This window comes from Trachypithecus francoisi, unplaced genomic scaffold (assembly GCF_009764315.1).
Source record: "Trachypithecus francoisi isolate TF-2019V2 unplaced genomic scaffold, Tfra_2.0 Lachesis_group3, whole genome shotgun sequence".
In the NCBI taxonomy this organism is placed as follows: domain Eukaryota; kingdom Metazoa; phylum Chordata; class Mammalia; order Primates; family Cercopithecidae; genus Trachypithecus; species Trachypithecus francoisi.
Window position 1 is genome coordinate 82,876,963 of NW_022681468.1, and position 24,953 is coordinate 82,901,915.

Below are 24,953 nucleotides of genomic sequence, written 5' to 3' on the forward strand. Positions count from 1 at the left end.
AACAGAGTTTTGTGTTTGTTTTGTTTGTTTTGAGATGGAGTCTCGCTGTCACCCAGGCTGGAAGTGCAGTGGCTCAATCTCAGTTCATCTCAATCTCCACCTCCTAGGTTTAACCAATTCTCCTGCCTCAGCTTCCAGAGTAGCTGGGACTACAGGTGCAAGCCACCATGCCTGGCTAAGTTTTGTATTTTTAGTGGAGACGGGATTTCACCATGTTGGCCAGGCTGGTCTCGAACTGACCTCAAGTGATCCGCCCACCTCCGCCTCCCAAAGTGCTGAGATTGCAGGCATGAGCCACCATGTCCAGCCACAGAGCCATTTCTTTAACATATGATTTTTGAAGAGCATCCAGGTCAGAGGCAATTGTGAACAAAACATCCTGAGAAGTAAATGAAAAAATAGTAAGTTTGAAATCCTAAGGAATTCTATAGGCAACAAAGTCTGAAGGCTTGAGCTGGCTAATGATGTAGTGTTCAAGTTTTAAGACTACTCTGACAATGGAATAAAAAATGGAGAAATTAGGATGCTCAAGACAAATTTTAGATATAAAAACAGTGAAAGCCATCTGTGAAGTCCTAATAAACTGATCCTAGCGAGGCACTGCAGCTCACAACTATAGGAAGGCCAAACCAGGAGGACTGCTTGAGCTCAGGAGTTCAGGACAGCCTGGGCAACATAGCAAAACTGTCTCTACAAAAAATTAGCCAAGTGCGGTGGCAGGCACCTACAGTCCCAGCTGTGTAGGAGACTGAGGTGGGAGGATCACTTGAACCCAGGAGGTTGAAGCTGCAGTGAGCCACTGCACTCCAGCCTGGGTGACAAAGCGAAGACCATCTCAAAAAAATAAAACGGTCCAATCAACATAAGTTAGCTAGACACATTAGTTACTGTATTGTTGGAAAAAACAAGCTTTCCCATTGTCTCTTGGCTAAGTGTCTTTTGTCTTTTGCATTTCTTGGGCCCACCTTGAGGCAAAAGAGAAAAGGTAGCTGGGCCCAGTGGCTCACACCTGTAATCCCAACACTTTGGGAGGCTAAGATGGGAGGATTGCTTGAGAAAAGCCTGGTCAACCTAGTGAGACCCCCAAAGAAAGGTTAACCAGACCTCAATCCAAAGCTCTAGGGCTGCTGGCATGGATAGTTCATTTGCATGTAAGTTGTATCAGGAGCACACAAAAGCGCCATTAGGTCAGTAATTTGGTTATTCTTTTACTTTTCCAGGCTTCTCTCTCAAATGCCAATCAGGGTTACATGTTATGCAGAAAACCTATCATTCTCAACTAAACACATAATGTTCCTGCTAGTTGTAATTTAACTCCTACTCCTTAATTCACAAGTGGCAACCTCCCTTCCACACCACCAGTACTTCTACCGCAAAGCAGAATTAATAGCCATCTGTGATCTAAGAGAGAATAGGAAGATAAATAATCCTTACACCCAAAAGGCCAAACAATTTTTATTTTCAAAAACAACTTTATTCATGACACATATTAAAAAAAAATTCCCACCCCTGGAAATGAGCTAAAAAAATAAACAAAATCCACCTCCCACCTCCCTGTTCCCACTTCCTCCCATTCCCTCCAAATAAAAGGGAAAAAAAGCAAAGGAAAAAAAACAAAAAAACAAAACAAAACAACTGAAAAACAAAAACACCCCTAAACCCCCCAAAACAAGGTAGTGCATTTCCCCAGGGGGAAGGGGAATTTACACTGGAGCCGCTGGGAGCGGATCGGAGATCTTCCGGCTACAGAAACCTGCAAAGAAAGACACTCAAAACAGAAAAAGAAACACAAAAGGAAACAAAATAGATCACCAGGCAATCTGGAGGGGCAGGGAGCCGGAGAAGAGGGGTGGGGTGGGTGGTAGACCTGGCTGGACAGGAGCAGGCAGGAGGGGACTGTGAAAGGCGAGAAGACGGAGGGAAGGTAACAAGCAGAACAGTTTGGTGTCCTTCCAGAGCCCTGGGTAAAAAAAAACCTCCTACCACCCACGCCCACCTACCCTTGAGCAGCCCCCAAGGGGGTGAAGTGGGGCAGGGAAACATGGGGAGCAGCTTGCGCAGTTGAGACGTGTCCATGGCGAATCCCCAGAGTGAATAAGCAGCCCCCTGCCCCACTCCCTGGGCCTTCCCCTACTCCCCAAAGCAGGTCCCTCCTCAGCAGTTAGTTATGGGATTCTCCCCCCTTCCACAGTATATCTTTTTTTTAAAAAATATTTTTTTTCCATCAAGGTCATCTTCTGTTTTTCTTTTTTTTTTTTTTAATTCTTTTTTTTTTCCTTCTTTCCTCTTTTTTTCCTCTCTCTCCTCCTAATACACACTTTTTTTAGTAAGGGGAATACCATGATGTCGCTCTAGCCCGGCCCCTGGAAGAAAGAAGGAGAGTTAGGTGTTAACGTGATCACTAGATAGTTCAGTACAAGCCCCTCCCCGTGGGCCCTTGCCCCAGTTACTGTGAAGGGAAGTGGGGAAAAGAAGTTTTCAAGTGTCCTAACACTGACCCCATGATCCCAGAAATAGTAACACACCTTGAGAACTGGGGCAGGGGGAGGGGGGCTTAACAGAAAACTTTGCCAAACAGTGGCAAAAAAGAAGCGCATTTGAGTGAGAAACAAGGGCAAGAAAAACGACCCTCTTTTTATCCAGTTTTCAGTCCTCCACAGCTCTTATACCCTAGGCCATCACAAATAGATCCTCCCTAACTCCTGGGAATAGGCAGGTAGAGTTTATGAAAAGCCAAGGTTTATATGCCTAACCTGTCTATTTAAATGTAAAGAGACAGAAGTGAAGCAAGGCAAAAACCTGGACACCACACTAGGCCCAGTGAGAAGTTAACCTTGCAAGACTGGCTCAAATAAAGAGTAAATATCTCAAAATCCTCCCACAAGGCTGTTGGGGAGGATCAACTAGCTAGCCTCTGGTATTCTTCCAAGGGAGGTTCAGTCTTCAACCCCTCCCTCCGAAAAAAGAAAAAAGTAACAAATATCCAAGCAGTGCTTTCACTGCCTGGAGGCCCTGTTCCTCCTGGCTTTGCGTAAACACCTTCAAATGCCACCAACTCCCAAGAAAAAAAAGGCTGGGGGTGGAAGCCTCTTTGAACCAAGGGAGGGATGCAGCCCTTATCACCAATTACTACTGCAGAAAAGATGATGAGGTTGGCCTTCTGGCCTGGCCTGCAACTACCTTCCTCACCCTGCACAGGCAGGAGACAAAGTTCCTGAAGACCACAGGGAGGGGTGGGGGAGGGAGGTTCCTTAGACCAGGAGAGAAGGAAGCATACAGGGCTCATGGGAGGCGGGGAGGAGGAGCAGCCCATCTATCCTGACCTGTAGACGCGACCCCGGGGCCTGCTGTTAAAACCACTGTAGAAGCGAGAGCGGGAACTGTTGTAGTTGGTGGTCCGGGCGCGGTAGCGGGCTCGTGGAAAACCCCGGTCTGTTGTGCTGATGCCTGGTCTGTTGGTTCGTTTTGGGATCACCTGAGTCAGAGATGAACAAATGATAGCCTTAAAGTCAACCCGGAGAGTTTATACAGAACCAGAAGAGCAATGGACATAGGCTTACCTTGATCTGCCTTCCTCTAAACAGGGACTCATCTAAGGCCAAGGAAGTCCTCACTGACTCTTTGTCTGAGAACTCTATATACGCAAACCTGAAAAGAATTGTCATTGTATCTCTCTGAGATTACAAATACCTCACAGGTCAAATTCAACTTGCAGGCATGCTTCTTTTTGGGCTACAATGTGATTACATTTTTTATTTGTCAAAATTCTTCTAAATGGAAAATTTCATTCAAAATCATTTAAATTTTAAAATTTCCAGCTACTCTTTGAAACTGGTAAAAATAAGACACACAGGGCCTGAATTTCCATATGGCCATAACAGGCCAAGTAGAAGCTGCCCCTCCCCTTCTAGTTTGTGATCCCACCCACACCTAGGCTTCATTTTTGTTATCTGGTCTCTGAAGACATTTAGGTACAACTCCTGATATATATCAAAATTGATGCCATGATCTTAAATGACACAGATCACCTGTGTTAACAGCAAATAACTTACTGCTCACTATAAAACATAATTTATCTATTTTTGCACTGTAAATTATCTCAACTTACTCCCCTTTACTTACCCTTTGGGATGGCCACTAAATTTGTCACAGAGTATGGTAACACGGTTGACTGATCCACAGCCATGAAAGTGAGCTTCCAGCTCTTCTGCTGTTGCACCATAGTCCACCTGATGAGAGGAGAAAAATTTCACAGGCACCAGGCAAATTCCTGTCTCAACAGGAACCCTCCCCAGCCTTTGGTCTGGGCCATCTATACACCAAAGCACATGAAATCTGGTAATTTGAGGAACTAATCCTTTTGCTTCCAAACCCAGAGCCTTTGCTGATTACTGATCATTCCATTACCTTTAACCTCCTTCCCCCACTCCCTCCACACACACCCAAAACCACACCGATCCCGGAGATGTTCCTTACAGGACTATTAAATAACTCCCCAAAAGAACTTGCCCCCAACCCCAATTAGAGCCCCAGCACATACATTGCCAACATAGATGGAACGGGCATCAGCCTCCATCTTCTCCTCAATGGACATGATCACTGGGCCAGCTATCAGGAAAAAATAATATTTTTAAAAACCCACACACTTGTTTTTGACCAATATATTGCACTTCCACCACCAGCACTATCCCATTAGCTCAACGAAGGCAAAGATTTTGGTCTGTTCTGTTCTCTGCTGTACCCATAACCTAGAATAGTGCCGAGTCCATAGCAGGTACTCACTAAACATTCGATAAATTGAAAGAATAAACGAATACACACTTACAACAGTATAGGAATCCCTCCTGCCTCCAAATCAAATCCCTAATGAATGGCTTTGGCTGAAATGCTTTCAAGAGTGAGCAAAATTAAGTGGGCTGAGACTCCACAGTTCTAGATTAAAGGGGAAACCCCTTGCAGCTTGCTTTCTCTTAGAATCCTAACTAAAGCGTCTCCAATTGGAGGAAAAACTATTAGATTTGAAGGTCAAATGCGAGCTTGCAACCTCTACAAAGGATAGACGTAGACTAAGAACAAAGAGCAACACAATTATAACAGGGACAAAGGGAAGCACAAGGCTACCACTACCAAAATATAGGTTCTGCCTCACAAAGGTCAGGCGAACCACACAACGGATTATGACCGCGGCACAGTCATAATAGATCAGACAAGCAGCTCCAGGGTGCCGAGTATCTTACCCCACATTCCCCATCTTCCCCACAACCCTTCCAGCCCGAGAATCCTGGCTCCGCGTGCTATCGCCAGTTACTCACCATTGCCTGGAGGTGGACTCATATTCATCTGCTTCTCTACCTCGTTCTGTAGCTCCTTTAGCTTCTCAGCTTCTTCCTCCATCTCCCTGACTCGAGCTTTGATAGCTTCCAGCTCCTAATATAAGTGGGGAGGGTATGGAGGAGAGCTTAAGAGGAACCAACGCAAGGGCTATGCCCTGTTCTCGGCCGGAGCGCGGCCTCAGCCACGCTCGGCCATTTCCCTCGCCCCATGCGAGGGTCGTGATAAAAGAAAAGCAAGCTACCCTCTCTAGAACAACACTAGGCACCCGTGACGCCCCAATCAAGCCAGTCGGGCCCCTTGTAGTGATCGCTGACCCATCCCCGGCCCGACCCGGCCCCAGCCACGTTATTCCCCGCCCAACCCCACCCCCCGCCTGCCTCCCGCTCGCCCGAGCTCTGGGCCTCCAGTGACCCGGCCGGCCAGTCGCCGGCCTGCTGGCTCGCCCTCCTTCCCTCACCGGGTCCTCAATGGCGCCGTCCCCCGGGTCACCCTCGACCAGTCCCGGCTCCTCCTCCTCCTCTTGGCTGCCGGGGGCTCCCGAACCAGGCCCAGGGCCCGGAGCTCCCGGGGGGGCGCGGGGCCGGGGCGGCTCCTCTTCGGGCTCGGGCTCCGGCTCGGGCTCCAGCAGCAGCTCCTCAGGCTCCAGTTCCTCAGACTCCAGGCCGTTCCCGTAGTCCCCTGCGCCCCCCGGGGCCCCCTCCCCGGCCTCCCCACCGGCCCCGGGCACAAGATGGCGCCGCCGCCCCGGCCCGGAGCCCCGACCGCCCGCAGCCCCCGCTGCTGCTGCCGCCGCCGCCGCCGCCGCCATCGCCGCTCAGACTGGGGCCCGCCGCCCGACGATTGGAGAGCTGCGCCGGCCACGCCGAGGACTCATTAGTCAAGCTGCCTGCCCGTCATCAAGAGCTAGTACTCCATTGGGGAATATTACTTGGCAATCAAATGAGACCCCACCTCTAGGGCGGGGTACTGTGCCAAATTCTCAAATCCCGGTAGGGGAAATCTGCCTGTCAATCAACACGCGTCCCACCTCCTATCGAGTCCTTAGGTAATAATACCGCCACGCTGTGACGATATTCCTGGTTCTCCCTGGCCTACTGGCGGGCCCGCGAAGTATAGGACGCCCCGTGATTGGCCCTAGCTAGGCGACTGAAAAGGACCAATCTTCCGATCGCCTCACCGCAGTGGCCCAGTCTCAGATGCCGATTGGCTCGCGAGATTCGAAGGCGTGACACTCGTTTCGTGACAGGTGAACCTTGCCCCCGAACGGACTGCCGGGCTTCAAACTTGGGAAACCCGAAGTCACATGACTAGGCAGCCCTTAGGGGGCCGCCATCTTGATACTACTGCTTGCCAGCTAGTGAGCTGTTGGCCGGGTGAGGCCCAAAACAGAGCAGCAGTGTCAGGAAACTTGTATCCTGACCAGGAAGCACCAGTAGATGGGATGTTGCTGAAAATGGAGGTTGTAAATGAATCATTCCAGGAGGGAGCTTACTTTCTCCATCCAGGTTATTGGCACCATCATCCACGAGCTCTCCCACACCAGAAAGCAGGGAGGATTCCTCAGTCCAGAGCTACTAGTCACGAGTCCTGTCTGTCCCGCCCTCTTGCGTAGACCTTCTGCTCCCTAGTTCCAATTTCTTCTCTTCCCTGGACAGCTTCCAATGTCACCCTTCCAATCTGCACCGCTAACAGACTGGCCCCCCTTTGCTGGCAAGGTAAAGCCTCAAAACCGTAAATCACAGCCTTCGACACCCCAACATGTGGTTACTTTGTGGATGTTGTTTCCTTCCACCCTTCTTGTTCCATTGGTTGTACCTGCACCCTGTCTGTGCCTCTAACATGTAGTCCCCCTTCAACCAAACCACTGCAAACCCCAGCTTCCCCTCATTTCCCAGGACAAGTGGGCCTCTCTCCACAGCGCACTTAATTGTTGTTGTGCTGTTTCTTTCTTTTTTTTTTTTTTTTGAGACGGAGTCTCCCTCTGTCGCCCAGGCTGGAGTGCAGTGGCCGGATCTCAGCTCACTGCAAGCTCCGCCTCCTGGGTTTACGCCATTCTCCCGCCTCAGCCTCCCGAGTAGCTGGGACTACAGGCGCCCACCACCTCGCCCGGCTAGTTTTTTTTTGTAATTTTTTGTAGAGACGGGGTTTCACCGTGTTAGCCAGGATGGTCTCGATCTCCTGACCTCATGATCCGCCCGTCTCGGCCTCCCAAAGTGCTGGGATTACAGGCTTGAGCCACCGCGCCCGGCCTGTGCTGTTTCTTAACTAGGTTGTGAGTGCCTTCAAATGAGAGGCCGGATACTATTTATATTTGCATCTCCACGGCCTGGCAATATGCCTACCACATAAGGTCCTGTTAGATGTTTGTTGATTGAGCATGCATTGATTGGGGATCTGGGTGCCACGCTTCATTTCAGCCCTCAAGCTCCCAAGATCCCAGAGGAATTTCTCCTGGCAGGCTCCCACTACACGGCTGCACCCAAAATATCAATGAGACCTAGCCCCGGAGGGCAGGATTGCCACATTTTTGTAGCAATCTAACATATTTATTAAAAAGGAAGGAATGGCAGTGTAAGTTTGCAAGAGAAATTTTTGTGGGCACACTAACCTACAGTTCGAAAGATAACATATAAGCCCAACCAAAAAGTTAAACAAACATGGTTGGCGGAGGGATTTGGACAAGAGAACACCTTCATTAGCAAACCAAAAAATCAAAAGTGACTCATTATATCCCACTATTCCCCTCACCCCCACTTTTTCTCACAATTCCTTACCTCGAGATCTGGGGAACTTGGAGCAGAGTCACAGTTGCTTAAAATTTCACTGCAAATTACTTCATCAGCCATCTCAGCTTCAGTGATCTGGGATAACTAAAGTTGAGCACCGAACACAAGCTCTAAATGATTAAATACCCTGGAAGAAAGGTCTTTTATACTAATCTTAACCTAATCAAGATTTGTTTATCTTATTGGTACCCAATTTAATCAAGCCAATGAAAGGAAATGTGATTTTTTAAAATGGCTTTGAATCCTATTTTTGTTGAGCGCTCAATTTTGTAATAAGCACCACTCCTTATTATCTCATTGGACTCTCACAACAACCCCATGAGGAAAATATTTCCAAAACCATAACTTTCTTTAGGGAAAAAGAAAAAGGCTTAATGAAATGAAGAAACTTGCCTAAGTCATTGGACTAATTAGAAGTGTGCAGTGCTGGCTGGGCACGGTGGCTCATGCCTGTTATCCCAGCTCTTTGGGAGGCTGAGGCGGGAGGATCACCTGAGCCCAGGAGTTTCAGACCAGCCTCGCCAAAATGGCAAAACCACATCTCTACTAAAAATACAAAAATTAGCTGGGCATGGTGGTACACGCCTGTAAACCCAGCTACTCGGGAGGCTGAGGCAGGAGAATCGCCTGGACAACAGCAAGACTCTGTCTCAAAGGAAAAAATATAAACAATATATATATTATACATAATATATATTATGTAATATATATAATAGTGTGTAGGGAATTCAAAGCCAGCTTTCAAAGCTCAGATCAAAACTACTGTAAGGCCTGCTTTAATACATAAAAATTATGTGTGAAAAATGGAAAGACTAAATCCAACAATAGACAAAAGTTTAAGCAAACTATAATTATATCCAAGAAAAAATTATTACGCACCTATTAAAAGGGTTACCTAGTGTGACAAACATGTGAAAATAATTTTGTTAAGCCAAAGAAGAATGTAAAATTGTACATAAAATATAATTACAACTATGATTTTTTAAAAAAAACTTAGGCATGGGAGAAAAAAAGGAGCAAGAACCAGTACAATCTTTCTATTCTTTGGCAATATGTACCAAAAGCTTTTAAAATGGTGAGATTCTTAAGATCAGGCGGAGTGGCTCACAACTGTAATCCCAACACTTTGGGAGCCAGATTGCTTGAGTCCAGAAGTTCAAGACCAGCCTGGGCAATATGGCAAAACCCATACTCCACTAAAAATGCAAAAATTAGCTGGGCATAGTGGCATGCGCCTGTAGTCCCTGCCCAGCTACTTGGGAGGCTGAGGCCACAGTGAACCATAATGGTGCTACGTGCACTCCAGACTGGGCAACAGAGTAAGACCCTGTCTCCAAAAAAAAAAGGCCAGGCGAGGTGGCTCATGCCTGTAATCCCAGCACTTTGGGAGGCCGAGGTGGGGGGATCACCTAAGGTCAGGAGTTTGAGACCAGCCTAGCCAAAATGGTGAAACCCTGTCTCTACTAAAAGTATAAAAATTAGCTGGGTGTAGTGGTGAGCGCCTGTAATCCCAGCTAGTCAGGAGGCTGAGGCAGGAGAAACGCTTGAACCTGGGAGGTGGAGGGTGCAGTGAGCCAAGATCATGATACTATATTCCAGCCTGGGTGACAGAGCAAGACTCTGTCTCCAAAAAAAAAAAAGTTGAGATTCTTAACCCAGTAATCCTGTTATCTCTTCTAAAAATGTAATCCAATTTGTGAATAATTTTTTTTTTTTTTGAGACGGAGTCTCGCTCCGTTGCCCAGGCTGGAGTACAGTGGCACCGTCTCCGCTCACTGCAAGCTCCGCCTCGTGGGTTCACGCCATTCTCCTGCCCCAGCCTCCGGAGTAGCTGGGACTACAGGCGCCCACCACCACGCCCGACTAATTTTTTTTTTTTTTTTTTTTTTGGTATTTTCAGTAGAGACGGGGTTTCACCGTGTTAGGCCAGGATGGTCTCGATCTCCTGACCTCGTGATCCACCTGCCTCGGCCTCCCAAAGTGCTGGGATTACAGGCGTGACCCACCGTGCCCGGCCTGTTTTTGTTTTGTTTTTTGAGACAGCCACTCCACAGCCCAAGCTGGAGTGCAGTGGTGTAATCTCAGCCCACTGCAACCTCCGCCTTCAGGGCTCAAGCGATTCTTGTGCCTCAGCCTCCTGAGTAGCTGGAACTACAGGCGCACCACCACTACGCCCAGCTAATTTTTTTGTATTTTAGTAGAGATGGGGTTTTACTATGTTGCCCACAGTGGTCTTGAACTCCTGAGCTCAGGCGATCAGCCCACCTCAGCCTCCCAAAGTGCTGGGATTACAGGCGTGAGCCACAATACCCAGCCAGAATAAATATTTTTATCAAAGTGAAAAAATACAGATAAATGACCAAGTGGGCATTAAAATTATTGTACACAAGTAGATGTAATTGTATATAGTCATTATGCCTTTGAAACGTTTTAACATCAAAGAAAAATGCTTGCAATATAATGATAAGCAGAATTGCGTATACAAAATCGTATGATCATAAAAGTAGACCAAAAAATACTAGAAAGAAGTATACCAAAATAGTTATCTCTGGGTGACAGCATTATGATTCGTTTTCTTTATAATTTTCTATGTTCTACAAATTTTCCACAATCATTATTTATTTACTTGTTTATTTTGTTGCCGTTATTTTTTGAGACAGGGTCTCTGTCGCCCAGCCTGGAATACTGTGGCATGATCACAGCTGACCGCACCCTCAACCTCCTGGCTCAAGCGATCCTCCCTCCTCAGCCTCCCAAGTGGCTGGGACTACAAGCATGCACCACCATGCCCAGCTAATTTTTTCTAGTTTTGTAGAGACAAGATCTCACTATGTTGCTTAGGCTGGTCTCAAACTCCTGGGGCTCAAGCCATATGCCCAACTCAGCCTCCCAAAAAGTTGGGATTATAGGCATGAGACACCATGTCCAGCCCATTACATATTTATTTTTAAAAAATCACTCCAACTTTCAAATTTCTTCTAATAGGCATGATTACCTTATGAAAGAAACAAACACATTTGGCTGAGTGTGGTGGCACACACCTGTAGTCCTAGCTAATTCAGAGGCTGAGACAGGAGGATCACTTGAACCCAGGGGTTCCAGGCTGCAGTGAGCTATGATCATGCCACAGCACTCCAGCCTCAGCAACAGAGTAGGACCCTGTCTCAAAAAAGAAAAAAGCAAACATATTTAAAAGACTATTTGAGGGACAGGTGCGATGACTCATGCCTGTAATCCCAGCACTTTGGGAGGCTGAAGCAGATGGATCACCTGAGGTCAGGAGCTCAAGACCAGCCTGGCCAACATGGTGAAACCCTGTCTCTACTAAAAATACAAAAATTAGCTGGGCATGGTGGCATGTGCCTGTAATCCCAGCTACTCAGCAGGCTGAGAGGCACGAGAATCACTTGAACCTGTGAGACGGAGGTTGCATTGAGCCGAGATCGCGCCACTGCACTCTAGCCTGGGCGATAAAAAAAAAAAAAAAGAAGAAGAGAATGGCTCCGTGGAGTTGAGAAAAGAAGAATTAAGTAGTAAAAATGGGTGAGGGCATTCATAGTTCTTCCCAGAAAAGTTTTCTTACCAAACAACATAAATATTTGACTTCTTGGTAGTTTAATCCCTATTTTTATCTCCTTTCTTGAAATTCTTACAGACAACAATAATGCTCTATGATCTAGAACTACTTTGAAATTTTTACAGACTGCAATGATGATCTATGATCTAGAGCTACACTTTAATATGATAGCCACTAGCCACATGTGGCTACTGACCATTTGAAACATGAATAGTCCAATCTGAGATGTGCTGAAAGTGTTGAATACACACTGAATTTTGAAGACTTAGTATGAAAAAGAGAATGTGTGGCTCCAGTGGCACAATCGGTTAGCGCGCGGTACTTATAAGAAAAAGAGAATGTGACATAATTCATTAATAATTGTTTCATATTCCATGTTGAAATAATATTTTTATATACTGAGCTAAATAAAATATTATTGAAATTGGTTTAATAATTTCTTTTTGCATTTTAAATGAGGTTACTAGAAAATGTAAAACTACATGTGGCTTGCATTATATTTCTATTGGACAGTGCTGATGTAGAAACTTGGAGCCTTTCTCCTTTACTGACCTCTATCTTGAAGCAGACCTCAATAATCTTCTAATGTGGTCTGGTCCTGCTTACCTTAGCTCCCTAAGTTTGCCTTTGCATAGAAGTGGGGTAGCCGGCCGGGCGCGGTGGCTCAAGCCTGTAATCCCAGCACTTTGGGAGGCCTAGACGGGCGGATCACGAGGTCAGGAGATCGAGACCATCCTGGCTAACACGGTGAAACCCCGTCTCTACTAAAAAATACAAAAAACTAGCCGGGCGAGGTGGCGAGCGCCTGTAGTCCCAGCTACTCCGGAGGCTGAGGCAGGAGAATGGCGTAAACCCGGGAGGCGGAGCTTGCCGTGAGCTGAGATCCGGCCACTGCACTCCAGCCCGGGCTAGAGCGAGACTCCGTCTCAAAAAAAAAAACAAGAAGTGGGGTAGCCACTTAAATGTGAAGGACCCTCTGTTGGGCTGCTTAATTTCCATTCTGCTCCGTTAACTTTTTAAAAATTTTGTACCTAAAGAACTTGTTTTAATATACTGTACTGGAAATATCTGGAAATATATGTTCATGGTCAAAGAATCAGAAAATACTAACAGCAAAAATAACAAAATAAAAGCACTCATAAAGCCCACTATCCAGAGACAATCACTAATGATATTTTGGCATATATGCTTCCTGAAACTTTCAATATGCAAATATATATCAAGGCACACAGATATAAATATTTTAGCAAAATGGGATCATACTGTATATATTATTTTCTAATCTATTTTCTTTTTTTTTTACCCAATCAAAAAAAAAGGACAAACATCTTCCCACATCAATAAATATATTTTTCCAATTTTGTCATAGTTTTATCCAAAAGTCACCTCAGAAATGAGGTCTTCTCTGACCACTCAATTTAAAATTGAACTCTTATATGTGTATATATATACACACACATTCCCCTCAACGAATTGCTTTTCTTTATGGTATTCATCACCTTCTCACATATTATATAATTTTAAATTTTTTGTTTCTTTTACTAGAACATAAGCAACATGAGAACAGAGATTTGCATCTGTCTGTTCACTCTAACTCAGAGCCTGTAATTGTGCTTAGCACACAGATGATGCTTGAATATTTTCTGCATAAATGACTGACTGAATAAACTACACAGCATTTCATTATGGTGTGTTTTCTGGTTGAGTTTCAAAATAGTTGATTTATTTCTGTATTTCTCCTATATCTGCATTTAAGGCAGCATTTTATTTATTTATTTATTTATTTATTTTTGAAACAGCGTCTAGCTCTGTTGCCGGGCTGGAGTGCAGTGGCGCCATCTCGGCTCCCTGCAACCTCCACCTCCAGGGTTCAATCGATGCTCCTGCCTCAGCCTCCCAAGTAGCTGGGACTACAGGCACTGCGCCACCACACCCAACTAATTTTTTTATTTTTAGTAGAGACCGGGTTTCACCGTGTTAGCCAGGATGGTCACGATCTCCTGACCTCGTGATCCGCCCGCCTCGGCCTCCCAAAGTGCTGGGATTACAGGCGTGAGCCACCGCGCCCAGCCTTAAGGCAGCTTTTAAAGTCTTCAAAGGATCTGCTATTAAGTAACAACACAGAGGCCGGGGCGCCCTGGCTCACGCCTGTAATCCCAGCACTTTGGGAGGCCGAGGCGGGCGGATCACGAGGTCAGGAGATCGTGACCATCCTGGCTAACATGGTGAAACCCGGTCTCTACTAAAAATAAAAAAATTAGCTGGGCGTGGTGGCGGGCGCCTGTAGTCCCAGCTACTCAGGAGGCTGAGGCAGGAGAATGGGGTGAACCCGGGAGGCGGAGCTTGCAGTGAGCCGAGATCGCGCCACTGCACTCTAGACTGGGCGACAGAGCAAGACTCCGTCTCAAAAAAAAGAAAAAAAAAAAACAGTATCTACAGTCTATCCATTTACTAGAAATTGTAACTAAGTGTTGCACAACTTTATTGAAGATGTCATTTGTCCTAACACACTTAGGACCTTCTAATAGATTCAGATGGCCCTAGGTGTGTTCTATTAGGCTCATCACAAATTAGCCCAAATATGCTGCTCTGTGATGATTTGGCTTAATATAGGACTAAATTTTGGACTATCTAAAGCGATAGATGGATTGTATTTCCTTCGTACAGTTCTCCACCAGTGTTATTTCTCGCTTAGGACCTTCTGAATCTCCATTTGGTGTTTTTCGAAGAAACAGTGGTCAAAACTCCACATCATATTTGCTTTTAGATGTCACATAAGGTGGTGTCCACTGTATCACTGTTTTCTCAGAAAAGCCACAATTTTTTTTTTGCCCCCTTAACTAATACGCTTTTATAAATCCTAAGAGGAATGTGAATTTCATTTTGTATTTTAATTTGCTTTAGCCACCAAGAAGCTCACAGCCGAATTCACAGCCTAGCTTTAATATTTGGAAATGCTACTTATAGAATGTTTTTCTGTGCATTAATTTTCCTTTTGCTGCCATCTTATTTCAGTTTTCCCTTTACCCCTACTTATTTTTTTTACTTAAACTTGAAATTCAACCCACCCTGACTTAAAACATTTATGTTTTCCTATTATTTTGTGTATTATAGTAAGATGTTGCAAATATTTTTTGGAACTAGGCAAATGTAAATCAATCATTAAATCAATCACACAGCAGTGGAGCTAACTGCAGCAGCTATCATACTTGATGATATTAACTATTAAGAACATCTAATTTCCTTTCCCATAGTGCCACATTCACTAAGCCATTCTCTGATTTTAATATGGCTTTCCATGTCGGCTTTTGTATAGAGAATAGAAAGCGAATGCTGGATTTCTCTAAGCAATTATATTTCTCACAATTTAACACATAAACCCAAGTACCAATCTATTGCACTGGATTACAGAAAAGTTAGAAATTCCCACCTGAAATTTAAAATTAGGATCACTGTTTCAGTTAGACATGATTTTGATGTGGTCCAAGACTAGAGGTAGAGAAGGATGGGCTGAATATTCCTAGAAATTCCATCCAGTTTATCAATTTGCATTAAAATGGCTGAAAGCAAATATCTCACAGGAGCAGGAAAGGAAGCAGGGACTCAATTTTTGCCAGACCCTCCCCCCACCCCCCTTATGTTTTGTTGTTGTTGTTTGTTTTTTGAGATAGAATCTCCCTCTGTCACCCAGGCTGGAGTACAGTGGCTCAATCTCGGCTCACTGCAAACTCCACCTTCTAGGTTCAAGCAATCCTCATGCCTCAGCCTCCTGAGTAGCTGGGATTACAGGCACGCACCACCATGCCTGGCTAATTTTTGTATTTTTAATAGAGACAGGGTTTCCCCATATTGGTCAGGCTGGTCTCGAACTCCTGACCTCAAGTGATCTCCCCGCCTCGGCCTCCCAAAGTGCTGGGATTACAGGCATGAGCCACCGCACCTGGCCCAGACCTATTTTTAAGTCTGAGGTAGGCAGCAAGGCACCATGGAGAAATGTTTATTATTATCACACTCTTCTGATTAGAGCCTGAACCACAACTGGGGACTTGATTACTAGCATACAAAGATTTTTGGTAGGTTTTCTTTGTTTTTCATTTGGTTATTGTTAGTGGCAGTCCCAGAGTACCATATACACACACCCTCCCGAGGCTTAGGTTGGAACAGATGGAATTCTTGGCTTTGACCATTTGGCTGGTGTAGGAGTCGGGTGAGGAGGATGGGGGAAAGACTGTTTTTTTTTAATGATCCCAACACTTTCTCTCAAATCCCTGTTATTCTAATTCTTGCCTTTTACAAGGTCATGAAGAGATGACTGGATCAAGGAAATGTCCTGACCCCAGGCTATACAGTGTAGAAGTCACAAACCCTGTTCAGTCCTTCTCATTAAACTTCTGGGCTTTATTTATTTTTTTTAATACGACCATTACATATTACACAAAAATAAAAGTCAAATGAACTTGGTATTTATAAATTATTAAATAAAAATACAGGAATATAGATTTATATTTATAGAGCTTTCTTTTCTTCTAAACTAACCAAATCTGTTCTGCCGTTTTATGATTTTAAAAAAGTAAAATAGTGTATGTGTGCCCTAGAATAAGTGGGGAGTGGGATTAATAATCGCAGGACCAAGTTGCCCTACTTCTGCTCCTTCCTTGGCCTAAGCAAAGTCTCTATTTGTCCCTTTGGGCTCTGGAGAGCAAGAAACCCCTCTCCTCCTACTTAATCTTTGAAAAATGGCAATTACATTTATTTCCCTTATTTTTTAAAAAATGAAATGGATTTAAAAATTGGGAGCCATACTCGGCCTTCTTGGCCAAGAGCTAATCCCAAGGAACTATATGGCTCTAGAAGAGAGTCCCTAGTTTTCCCTGACAGAAGAGTCTCTGGGGTTTCCCTTCAAGCTAAGAAGGGCAGGACAGGTCAAAATTGCCCACTGTGGTCCCATCTAAGCTCTGTTTCTGGGAATCCAGACCAAGCCCTTTACCCTTTCAGAAAACAGCCTCTCTTTCCACCCAGGTGTCAAGGCTTCAGAGCAGGGCATTTGGGTAACCTGGCCATGGTCCCTGCAGCCCCTCTTGGCTAAAGGTCCCGGGGAATGCTAACAGGGATATGCGTCCTGTGGTAGAGGGTAGGGTGAAGAGTGTGCTCCAAACCTGGGGAAGGAAGCACAGGTTCCAATTTGGAGCCGATGGTCTAGTCAGTGGTTTTCTAACATTTTTTCAGCAGCAAATCCCTTAATGCAAATAAAATCTTACCCTGAACCCCGATATGTAAGACAGCTACAAGGGGAGCTGTTCAGTTTGAGGGCAAATTGCCCAGCCTGCTTAACTCCCCACCCCCTTCATCTCCCCAAGGACTCCTGAGGCAACCCCTAGGAAACTTCAGGGCTCTGCCAAGCAGTTTGAAAACCACTGGCCTAGTTTGTCCTGAGCAAGTCAGAGACCCCCGACCCCAACTGCTTGCCACAAGCTGGCTCTGAGTTTCTGGTGTCAGCATACTCACAACAAGACCAAGTGGCACATGCAGCCTACCACCTCCCCTAGAAATACCATTAAAAAGTGCAGCCCTCTCTCAAAAGCAGAAGTCTGGACTAAACACCTGAGGCCAATTTGGTCCCACATTCTAGCGAGCACAACTACGTTGCCACATTCTAGGACCAAGTGAAAATCTCCAAGAAGAGTCAACCATGGTCTAGCTAAGCTGATCAGTGCTCAGGACCACAGGCAGGGTTCTAGAGCACTGCATCAGAAAGTTAGCATTGGAGAGCAGCAATCTTAGCACCTTGGAAAGTGCAGCAGTGAGGTCTGGCTCAGGGCATGCAACTGGAAAGAATAATTTCTTCCTCAAATGAAAAAGCCATAATCTGAAGCTGTTCTAGAGGACTGCGAGTTCCAAAGTTAACATCCTCAGACTCTGAGGTACAGACAAGTAACACCCATGCAAACAGTGTGGCTTCAAATAAATCATAAATGTTTCTAGGTCATGGTAGGTACTCTAGAACCCATATGCCTGGCCCCTGATAAAGCCGAACCAAAGCCCACAACACAGCATAGGCCAGTCCTGGAGTGCCCATCACCCTCACACCCAAGGGATTCAGAGCTGAAATGGTCCTCTCAAGGCATCAACAGTCTCACTGAGACACAGTGTGGGACCGAGACTGTACTCAAGATCAGCACTTATGTCCACAACCTCGAAAGGAAAATTAGTTAGGGCCCCAATTTAGAGTTTCAGTTTGGGTACAGAGGTCCCAGAGATTGGAAACACTTTAGGCATCATTGTGCCTGAGTGGGAGAGGAGGGTGGCAGGCAGGTCCAGCTACCTAAGCCTCCACCCATCCAGGCTCAACAGCCCTGCTCTTCTATCAGAGCCCGGGAGGCAGCAGCAAGTGCATGATGCACAAGGAAGGGGGATGATGAAGGAACAAGGCCAGCTGCAGAACTGCTCTTCTCTCCAAAGCCTTGCCAATTACTTTCTGGAGAGAAGCAGCAGAGCCCTCGGTCTGGATACAATGTTTCTCTCTAAGCCTTGAGGCATCAGGACAAGGACATGGGAAAGGAGGGGTTGGGAGGAGGGACAGAGAACTGCCCCTAGTTCTTGCCATTGCAAGAGGGAATGTTTTCTCCTTGAGGAATCCCACCACCACCAGATTTGCCAGGCAGCCCAGCATGCACACCAGCATGCGTGCACATGCACACGCGTGTCCAAGCAGCCCACTGTTAGAGCCACCTCTCCCTATCACCTGAAAACCCCCAAGCTTCCATTCCAAAGGGATGTGCCTTCTGTGTTCCCCAAATCCCACTCATCTAATGGAATACAACTGCTTATGCAAGTCCACCTTCCTCAGGGCTGCGAACCAAGTTCCAGGTCGTTTCATGTGCCCACACCTATAGGTGTGATCCCTCCCACCTCCCCCAGCCCTGGATCAACTCCATCTCCTGCGTTCCTAAACTTGCCAAAACATTCCCCTCACCTATGTGTCCTGCTCACTCTTCCAATCGCCTACCTGGTCTACTCAGCTGCCTCACACACTACCCTTCCCCTGCCCATCCTGTTCCATGCCCACCCATCCACCAACTCCATTTCTTCCAAGGGCATTTCTCTGTTCTGTTCCTGCTCTCCTGGCCCCCAGCCACACCTAGCCCCACCTGGCCCTGGACTTTCACTTGCTAGCAAAAAAGGCCCCTACAGTTACCAGGGCCCCCAGTGCCACGGCCCCCGTCAGCACTGTCCTCACTGATGCCCAGTTCCCCTCCCGCAGACGCCGCGCCTCCTCCAGGGCCCCGTCCCCGTATAGAGCTGTGAACTCCGCCTGTGGGAGAGAAGGGAAGTAGGAGAGAAAGAAGGAGAAAGGGATATCAGGAGAGGAAAGAGTGGACAGAAGAGGAGAGGAAGAGTTCCAGTTCCATCCACTGCCAACACTACCCCATACCCAGCTCCTCTCTGGTCAAAGCTCTTCTGGCTGCAAGCCCCTCTGATCCCCCCAGGTGCACCCCCACCCTGAGAGACTGGTTCATTTGCCGCCCACTCTGCCTCCAGTGAACTCCATCCTTTCCTTGGTGAAAAATTCTGCTCAGAACTAGCATCCTTTGCCAAGGCTTGCCTGACCACCACCCATCCCTGGTCCTCCCCACCTCCCACACCATGACTCAGGTGCAAAAAGTCCCTGACAACATTCCCCTGCAGGCACTCCTTGGGTGTGGATTCTGTCCTCTGCTTGGGACCATGAGCCCATCCAGTGTTGACTGCATGGCAGCCCTGGAGTGCAGAGTCCAGGTATCTCTCAATCTGATTCCACCCAGACGGGGAGACTCAGTCCCGCACCTCATTCCCAACATAGCTGCCTCAGTCTCCAATCAGAGCCCCCATCTTCCCCCTGGAGACCAGCTTTGCAGAGGGATGTGCAGAGCAGCAATTGAGAAGCTTCTTACCCAGCCCCCACTGCTGTGGATCCAGTCAGCCAGCCGCGTCTCCAGGTAGGCCACCATCCACTCCTGCACTTGTCCCACCAGTGGTTCCATCTCCTTGTTGACACTCTCAGCACACAGTGCAGCCCCAAAGACAAAGAAGGCTACAAGGCGGCCCCAGTTGGGGCCCCCTTGGAAAAGTTCATCAGAGACCTGGGTGAAGCGTTGCTGCGCTGAGCCTGGGGTCACATGCAGCTGAGCCGCCAGATCAGAGAAGGTGCGCCGGAAGCGGGTCTCGAACTCATCTCCAGCTGCCCGCATGGCTTGGTGCAGCGGGTCAGCTGCTGGGCCCTCCCCGGGGCCAGCTCCACAGACATAACCCTTCTGCCTCAGCTTATAACCTACAAAGTCTGCCACCAGAGCCCGTGTGTCTGGGGCCGAGGCTGGGGTCGCCATCCGGGCAGCTATAAGAGGCAAGGATGAAAGACTGGCATGAATATATGGAGAGAGAATCAGAAGGGGCATTTCTGGTTTGACCAACCCAGTGAGATGAAGAGGAGAGAGGAAATGCTCAGCGCTCACTGGACAGGGAGAGGCAAGAACAAGGGAATTAAGTCATGATATGAGACCAGGCTGTGAGGGGCTGGCCATTACATTCCTAATATGCCAAATTAAATTTAAAACAAGTAAATTTTCTGTTTAGAGATACTTTAGATTCTTTTCATAATAAGACAACGTCAGCTCTGTGACACCCCTACAACCCTCCCAACCCCGGGCCTCCTTAGTCCACACCTTCTTGGCTAGAGGAAGGGGCTTAGGACCTCCCCAAATGCAAGATATAAAGATGTTGGCAGAGGCACAAGATGAGGGGGAGCAGATGGGCTGAACAGAAAGGTGGGAGATGCAATGGTTGACTCCACACAGAGAAAGGAAGGAGACACTCACCCAGCCGGGATGGCAGCTCTTAAGACACAGCACTGGTGGCAAGGAGCCCCCAGCTGGGGCCTTTCATCCTCCCGGCCAGCGTGGAGCTCTGGAAAGGGGAGGGGGAGATCAGAACCAGGAGAGGAAGGCCAGGGATCAGGTTCTGGCCTGGGAACGGCTGGGGTTGCAGCTCTGGGCCTGGGCCCCTGCCCCCAACGCTCTACCAGCTGTGTGGCCGAATCCATGTTTAATGACTGTCCTCCCGGGAAACCCAGGGCCAAGGGCTTCCTGCCGACACCATCTGTATTCGCGGTTCCCCCTAGTGCAGCCCAAAGGCCCAACTCCTCCCTTACCCCCACCTCAGCCAGTCTCCAACCCCGCCCGCCTGCCAGGTTAGGGATCTCACGGGTCAGGCCGCTGCCGGGATCCGGGCCGTTTCCTGGTGCAGGAGCTGGGAGGGAGGGAGAGAGGGAGGAAGGGAGGGAAGGAAAGAGGGAGGAGAAAGGGGGGCCAGAGGGAGGGCCCGGCGCCGGGTGATGATGGGGCCCAAAGATGCGTCCAGAGAGAGGGGCGGGGCTGGGACGCAGGCCTGCGAAGGGCCACTACTCAGGAAGAGGGAGGGCTGCTGAAGGCAATGAAGGGCTGGCTGAGAGGGCACGGTGGGCTAGGCTGGGCTCCTGAGCCTCGAGGCTGCCCAGAGAAATATGCTGGACTTCAGGACATCTTGGGGCAAATTTAGCATTTCCAGGAGGTTTCCGATGTTCCATGCACTTGTTGAACTTTTCCAGCCCTGAATTGTGTGCCTGGAAAACAGGAGCAGTTCCCATTAAGCTGGGAAGCGTCTACCAGGTGCCTTACCCTTTTGGGACTAGCAGACACTACACAGACACCAAACCTTTCCCACCTTTTCTCCAGGACCTTTAACCCAGTGTTCTTCTTGTGGGCTGGGCTTCAGCCAGGCATCAAGGAGCCAGGACTTGGATCACAAGCAGTTTCTGCCGGTACTTTTCTTTAATTCATCTTCTTTTGTAATCAGATTGATTTTAGTGTTTTTTTCTTTCTTTTCTTTTTTTTACCCAACACAGGAACTAATTCTCATTGTGAAAAAAATCAAACAATAAAGAGGTATGGAGTAATAAAATACAGGTTCTCAAACACACACACACATACACACCCAATTCCACTTCCCTCCCTGCAGGTTGCCAGTGTTAAGCTTGATGTTTATCCTTCCAGATTACATATATATGGGGCTATAATTTATACATGGCAGTATATTTATACAGGGCAGGTCACAGGTGTGAAGCAGTTTGACCACAGCTGATCCACATGAGGGCACTCATAGCCAGCCCCCTGGGCTCTTGGATCTGGCACTTTCTTCAGCTCCATTTAAAAAGCAACCCAACCAAAGGCCAGAAAGAGGCGACCCAGTTCTCCTCTTCTGCTAGTTCCCTTTACTTCTACCTTCAAACCAAGCCTCTGTATTACCATCTGCCCTGTGGTCACTGGAGAAGTAAGGTCTTTTCTGCAGCAATAATAGTAACAACTAGCTGGGTTTGGTGGCTCACACCTGTAATCCCAACACTTTGGGAGGCCAAGGCAGGTGGATCACTTGAGGCCAGGAGTTTGAGACCAGCCTGACCAATATGGCAAAACCCCATCTCTACTAAAAATACAAAAATTAGCCAGCCTGTAATCCCAGCTGCTCAGGAGGCTGAGGCATGAGAATCGCATGAGAAACTCCTGAAACCAGGAGGCTGAGATCATGCCATTGCACTCCAGACTGGGCGAAAGAATGAGACTCTATCTCAAAAAAAAAAAAAAAAAAAGTAAAAACATATTTTGAGGAGTTATTAGATGCTGTGCTTTTTTTACATGTATATTTTATCCTGTCACCAATCCATATGCTGTTTTATCCTCATTCTATGAATGAGGAAATTGAGGTTTGGAGAGGTTAAGTGATTTGCACAAAGACATATACTGATATGCAAGAAGCTAGGACTCCCATCTCATGCTGTAACTTTGACACTATTGCTTCAAGATCACTTCTTGCCTTCGCATAGTCAATACTGTTCTCATAGTCTGAATCCACACCATTTACATGTCCACACTCAATTCTCTCCTCTATTCTAAACACACAGCCTATTACACTCCTTTATGGCTGTATCCTTTCAGCCAATCTTATTTCTTTTTTGCTCTTAGCCTGATCATTCTGGCTGCCACCAGCAAGCTTGCCCCCTTTAGAGAATAACCTACTCCAAGTCTTCATTTGCACTCCTGGTTTGTTTGTTTGTTTGTTTGTGAGACAGGGGTCTCACTCCATGGCCTAAACTGGAGTGCAGTGGTACAATCAGTGTTGACTTCAGCTTCCACCATCTAGGCTCAGGCAATCTTCCCACCTCAGCATCCCCAGTAGCTGGGACTAGAGGTGTGCTGCACTATGCTTAGCTAAATTTATTTTTTATAGAGATGGGGATCTCATTATGTTGCCCAGGCTGATCTCAAACTCCTGGGTCAGCTTGCTTGTAATACAAACTAATGTATGATTTATTATACATTAATTTATATATAATATACATATATTGTATATATACAAAATATATACATTGTATATTTTGTATCATATATAATGATATGAAGAGAATACATCCATGCATTCTATATATGTATAAAATAAAGTCAATATTGCTTTAAAAATGAGTCCTAAGTAGTATTGCTGCAGTCAATACTAGTGTGAATACATGTAAACAGGAATGAGTTGTATAATAATAAGATAACATGTGTCTCATGGTTTATTTTCAACTTAGTCACTTGTGGTTTTACAGTTAAACTATCCTGCTGCTTTAAATTTAGAGACTTCATTTCTACTCTAAGATTCCCTCTTTTAACACTCTGAGAATGTTACCTATTATTGTTAAATGTTTTAATCTTATATAACCAAGTGGATAAGAGCGTGGACTCTAGAGCTAAACTGTTTAGGTCCTGATCCCACCTCCCCAATTATTAACTATGTGACCCTGGGCAAGAGTCCTCTCCCCTCCCTCAATTTTCTCATCTTTAAACTAGGCATAATAGTCTCTATTTCTCTGATAGTTGTACTTACAACAGTACCTAGCACATTAAGTGCTACATAAGATCAGTAGGAAAGTTAGAAAAAAAAAAAAAACCTAAAAACACTTCACTTTTATTTTTTTTTTTCACTAATGTAAAAAAAAAAAAAAGAAAGAAAGAAAGGGGAAAAAGCCAGGTCTGTCCTTCTTGGAAGCTCCCAGTAGTTGGGAATTCCACAGTCCCAACTCCAAGAGAGTTGTTGAGTGCTTGTTCATTCAATAATTTGAATGCCTACCATATACTAAAACACCATGAATCAGACATAGCTCCTGCCCTCAAAGGGCTTACACTTGGGTTAGAAATCAGAACTCCACCACTTTTTTACAGATGAGAACACTGAGTTCAGAGTATGGTGTGGTGGCTCATGCCTGTAATCCCAGCAATTTGGGAGGCCAAGGCGGGCAGATCACCTGAGATCAGGAGTTCGAGACAAGCCTGGCCAACATGCCAAAACCCCGTGTCTACTAAAAATACAAAAATTAGGCAGGCGTGGTGGCAGACACCTGTAATCCCAGTTACTCAGGAGGCTGAGGTAGGAGAATCGCTTGAACCCGGGAGGCGGAGTTTGCAGTGAGCCAAGATCACGACACTGCACTCCAGCCTGGGCGACAGAGTGAGACTCCATCACACACACACACACACACACACACACACACACACACACACGAACACTGAGTCCAGAGAAGTTATGCCTTGTTTGCTCAAGGTCACTAGAAGCTAGGTCTTCCCGCAGTTCTCAGTTGGGGTGTCACATTCTCACCTTCTATTTGAAAGACTCTACCTAGCTTTCATGACCTTTCCTTCTTTGCACCCACCACCACGCTCTGCCCAAACCAGGAGCCTAGGTTTCAGAAAAGAAAACAGTGAACCCCAAAGATAAAGTCACATGCTGGACGTTTTGAACCTTCCCCTGCAAGAAAATGAAAGGTTATTTTTTTCTTCCCGGCGTTAACCTTTCCTATGCTATGCCGGAAAGGTTGAGGACTTTTTACATTTTATTATTATTATTATTATTATTATTATTATTATAGAGATTAGGGGGTCTCATTATGTAGCCCAGGCTGAGTCTTGAACTCCTGGCTTCAAGCGATCCTCCCACCTCGGCCTCCCAAAGTGCTGGGATTAGAGGCGTGAGCCACCGCGTCCGGCCCGTGGGTGTTTTTTTAAAAAGGTTGAGTGGCCTCACTGGGGACCGAAAAGGTGGAGTCCCCGCCCCCTGGTGCAGCAGCGAAGACAAGCGGAGCCACCTGTCAGAGGGCTGTGGGCGGGGGGACCCGGGCCGAGAGGGCCTTGGAACCGGAGGGTGAGTGCCGTTGA

General features: G+C 46.7%; 1 protein-coding gene across 3 annotated transcripts; it reads right to left on the reverse strand.

Moving 5' to 3' along the window:
• Positions 1–1,457: 1,457 nt before the first annotated feature.
• Positions 1,458–21,166, reverse strand: LOC117069968 (bcl-2-like protein 2). 3 transcript variants are annotated; one of them, XM_033188553.1, is made up of 7 exons: positions 5,792–6,401; positions 5,313–5,427; positions 4,541–4,608; positions 4,123–4,229; positions 3,561–3,648; positions 3,324–3,475; positions 1,458–2,363 (listed from the first exon to the last, which is right to left on the reverse strand). In XM_033188553.1, exons 1-7 carry the CDS (start codon positions 6,140–6,142, stop codon positions 2,324–2,326), a joined length of 921 nt encoding a protein of 306 aa, XP_033044444.1. In that variant the 5' UTR covers positions 6,143–6,401; the 3' UTR covers positions 1,458–2,323. The 3 variants fall into 3 exon arrangements, with proteins under 3 accessions (XP_033044444.1, XP_033044446.1, XP_033044445.1); XM_033188555.1 differs by lacking the exons at positions 1,458–2,363; positions 3,324–3,475; positions 3,561–3,648; ... (2 more) ...; positions 5,313–5,427; positions 5,792–6,401 and adding exons at positions 16,072–19,009; positions 19,629–20,068; positions 20,550–20,637; positions 20,882–21,166; XM_033188554.1 differs by lacking the exons at positions 1,458–2,363; positions 3,324–3,475; positions 3,561–3,648; ... (2 more) ...; positions 5,313–5,427; positions 5,792–6,401 and adding exons at positions 16,072–19,009; positions 19,629–20,068; positions 20,550–20,637; positions 20,935–21,164.
• Positions 21,167–24,953: the final 3,787 nt, after the last annotated feature.

Coding starts and splice junctions, on each gene's coding strand:
- LOC117069968 (XM_033188553.1), bottom strand. CDS start 6,142: ATGGCGGCGGCGGCGGCGGCGGCAGCAGCAGCGGGGGCTGCGGGCGGT. Junction 4,230..4,540: donor GTTCCATCTATGTTGGCAAT/GTATGTGCTGGG, acceptor TCCTCTCATCAG/GTGGACTATGGTGCAACAGC. Junction 3,476..3,560: donor TTAGAGGAAGGCAGATCAAG/GTAAGCCTATGT, acceptor TCTCTGACTCAG/GTGATCCCAAAACGAACCAA.